We start from the raw sequence: 2,841 nt of genomic DNA on the forward strand, positions 1-2,841 counted from the left end.
TCCTATGTTTACCCCTTTATGTCCGTATTGTTCGGCTGAGGGAGTGCCGGAACACCTATGTGATTGTTACTTCTAATTTAAATCGGTTAAGTACCTCAGATGGGTGTAGCCGAAGTCTGACTGTCACAACATGCACAAAATCGCTTGGCAGGTTGGATGTAGGAATATTACAACCGTCATAATACATGCTCTTTCTAAGTTTATGCCGGGAAGAGCCGAGGTCAAACATAGGAGGCAGAAGCGGATGTCGAGTTTACAAAAAAATGTGCCTTACCGGGAAAAGTGACAGGCGCCTCTAAAACAAAGCCATGCCGATTAATCTCATTAAGTAATTATAAATTTAAAAGAGTACACCGATAACAATTTCAGTAAATTAAATGTAATGAGAAAATGAGTTACACAACCTTAGTGCAAAATAATAATTAAATGAAGAACAATAATGGAAAGTCCATAATAACACACACAACTCTGGTCGGTTTCTAGTCACTCAGGAGTAGTTCTTGTTGATGGACCGGCACTTGTGTCTGATCTCTCCATTCTTGCTGGTCTTCACGTCGATGTTGCCCATCTTCACCATGGCTTCCCCGAACTTTAGCTTCCAGTCTATAGAGAGCTTAGCATTTTGTTTCACGGATTCAATTGTCTTGGACGACTCGAGCGCGGCATCTGATTTCAACAACACTTCATGGTTTATCACGTTCTTGTAGTATTGGTTGTCCAAGTATCCAGGGGTGTAGATGTCCTGATCGACCGTAGGGTTGTCGCCTCTGCTGCACTTGCTTGTCACCAAGTTGGCTAACGTAGAGTTCATGGCCATGGGGTCCGAAGAAGGATTGGGCGGCAGGCGGTCACGGAAGGACGAGCAGTGGGAGATGCCGACGGAGTGTGCGCCGGAGAGGGTGACCATGTCGTCGAGGCTGAGGCCCTTGTTGGTGAACAAAGCCTCGAGCATCGTGATGTCTGCGAAGGGAGGGGGCAGGTTGGGGAGGGTCTCGCTAGCGAGGGACACGTTTCCGTCATAGCGGCCTGACGGCATTTGGAAGTACATCGTCTCGTTGCTGAGGAAGTAGGTGGCGTCGCGCGCAGCAAAGGCGACGATGTCCGCGCACGAGACGACACGCTCGCACCCGGGCGTGGCCTCCAGCGCGTCCTTGATCCTGTCGATCACCTCGAAGCCGCGGAGGCTGCGCCTGTTGGGGATGCCGTCCTTCTCGGTCGGCTCGTTGGGCGTGGCGCTAACGTCAAGGAGGACCGACCCATCGCAACCCTGGCATGGAAATGCATGAATTGTTCACGTCAAATGGCAAACATGCATGCCAGAGATCGATGTGTACAGCGTATGTAACTCTGGATATATGCATACCTGGACGAAGCAGTCGTGGAACAAGAGGCGGATGAGCCCGGCGCCGATGCCGCGGTCGCGGTTCACCTCCTCCTTTACAATGTTACTAACGATCATCTCCGCTCCATAGCAAGTATTCTTGGCCTTGGGGTGGTGACCGTAGGTGAGCGACGGGGCAGGAGGAGGAAGAAACCCATAGCTCGCTTCGCACGTGCGCGCCACACAGCCAAGCAATGCTAGCAGCAGAGCCAAGGTGGCAAACTTCTTTTCACTACTAGCCATGGTTGCTAGCTCTCGAAACTAATACTGAACTCGAGAGAGTGGAGGAGGGAATTGATCAGAGATGGGTGAAGGAAACTTGATGTGTTGCAGGCCTATTTATAGGTCGAAGCTGACCCTGAAACTTGATGTGCTCGTGTAAACTTTTGTTTTTGTTTCTTGAACCGATGGTAGGTAGCATGTGTGTGGTCAAGTCAACCAGGAACATGCATGGCGAGCACAATCTCAAAGCCCAACCGGCTGACATTGCAGCTTAGGTGCTCCAATGCGACCTCAGCTGTATATCAGTAACCAATGACTAGTATTACGGGAATGTGGACCAAAGCATTATCTCAGTGATGTTTGAAGGATTTTCTGCAAAACTCGCATTGATCAAATGTCGCCCATTGAATCAGAGATCCAGCGGCGGACATCACGTCGGAGCATGGGAGCAGGAGCATCCTCCGGAGCACCTGATATTCTTTGGCAGTACTGTTCTTTGGGTTCCCCAACGGAGCAATAGTAGGGATTATTACAAGATCGATTAGAATATACACAAGATATCTCTATCTACTCCTAAAGGGCTTCTCCTCACAAGTAGGATTATTACAGGACTATTACAAGATATACACAACATTGGTAGCTTCTCCTCACCGGTTTATTTATTTATTTATTTTGCCTCACCTCCCACCATCCCCTCTCATTGCCTTCTCATTGGTTTATTTTCTCCTCCCATTAAAAATCAAATCGCATTAAATGGGAAGACTTTGTTTCGTGCTTGTTTTGTCAGGTGCTGATTTAATTCAATCACAATTAAGAATTCATAATTCGCACCATATATATGAGATCACCTTCGTAAAAGACAAAATAAGATTTTTCTCGTTAACATTACAAAACAAAATAGGATATTGCTTAATGTGCTTCCATATATTGTTACCATTATCCCTACTATTAAATGACAATCACAACAATCGTAATACAACAAAAGTAACAAATGTTTTTTCTTATCTTACCAACTCACATATGTTTCTACTCCTAGTGCTAGAGGGGGAGTTGGTAACTTCTCCTCACCTGTTTATTTCCGTCTGGTTTTTTTGTCTCACCTCCCACCACTCCCTCCTACTGTTTTATTATCCCCCTCCCATTAAAAAATCAAATCACATTAAATAGGGAGATCTTGTTTTGGCCTTTGGCAGGTGTTGATTCAATTCAATCGTGTAATTAGGAATTCAGAATTCGCA

The 2,841-nt window shown here is 46.4% G+C and overlaps 1 protein-coding gene across 1 annotated transcript; it reads right to left on the minus strand.

Moving 5' to 3' along the window:
* Positions 1-324: 324 nt before the first annotated feature.
* On the minus strand, positions 325-1,624 carry LOC109768408 (peroxidase 2-like). Its single transcript, XM_020327129.3, has 2 exons — positions 1,364-1,624; positions 325-1,267 (listed from the first exon to the last, which is right to left on the minus strand). Exons 1-2 carry the CDS (start codon positions 1,622-1,624, stop codon positions 488-490), a joined length of 1,041 nt encoding a protein of 346 aa, XP_020182718.1. The 3' UTR covers positions 325-487.
* Between the last annotated feature and the right edge of the window lie 1,217 nt (positions 1,625-2,841).

This window comes from Aegilops tauschii, chromosome 2 (assembly GCF_002575655.3).
Source record: "Aegilops tauschii subsp. strangulata cultivar AL8/78 chromosome 2, Aet v6.0, whole genome shotgun sequence".
NCBI lineage: Eukaryota > Viridiplantae > Streptophyta > Magnoliopsida > Poales > Poaceae > Aegilops > Aegilops tauschii.

Bases quoted from the DNA above. Each gene is read 5' to 3' on its own strand.
- LOC109768408 (XM_020327129.3), bottom strand. From the start codon at position 1,624: ATGGCTAGTAGTGAAAAGAAGTTTGCCACCTTGGCTCTGCTGCTAGCA. The intron at 1,268-1,363 runs GTATGCATATAT...TTTCCATGCCAG, and splicing joins TCCACGACTGCTTCGTCCAG to GGTTGCGATGGGTCGGTCCT.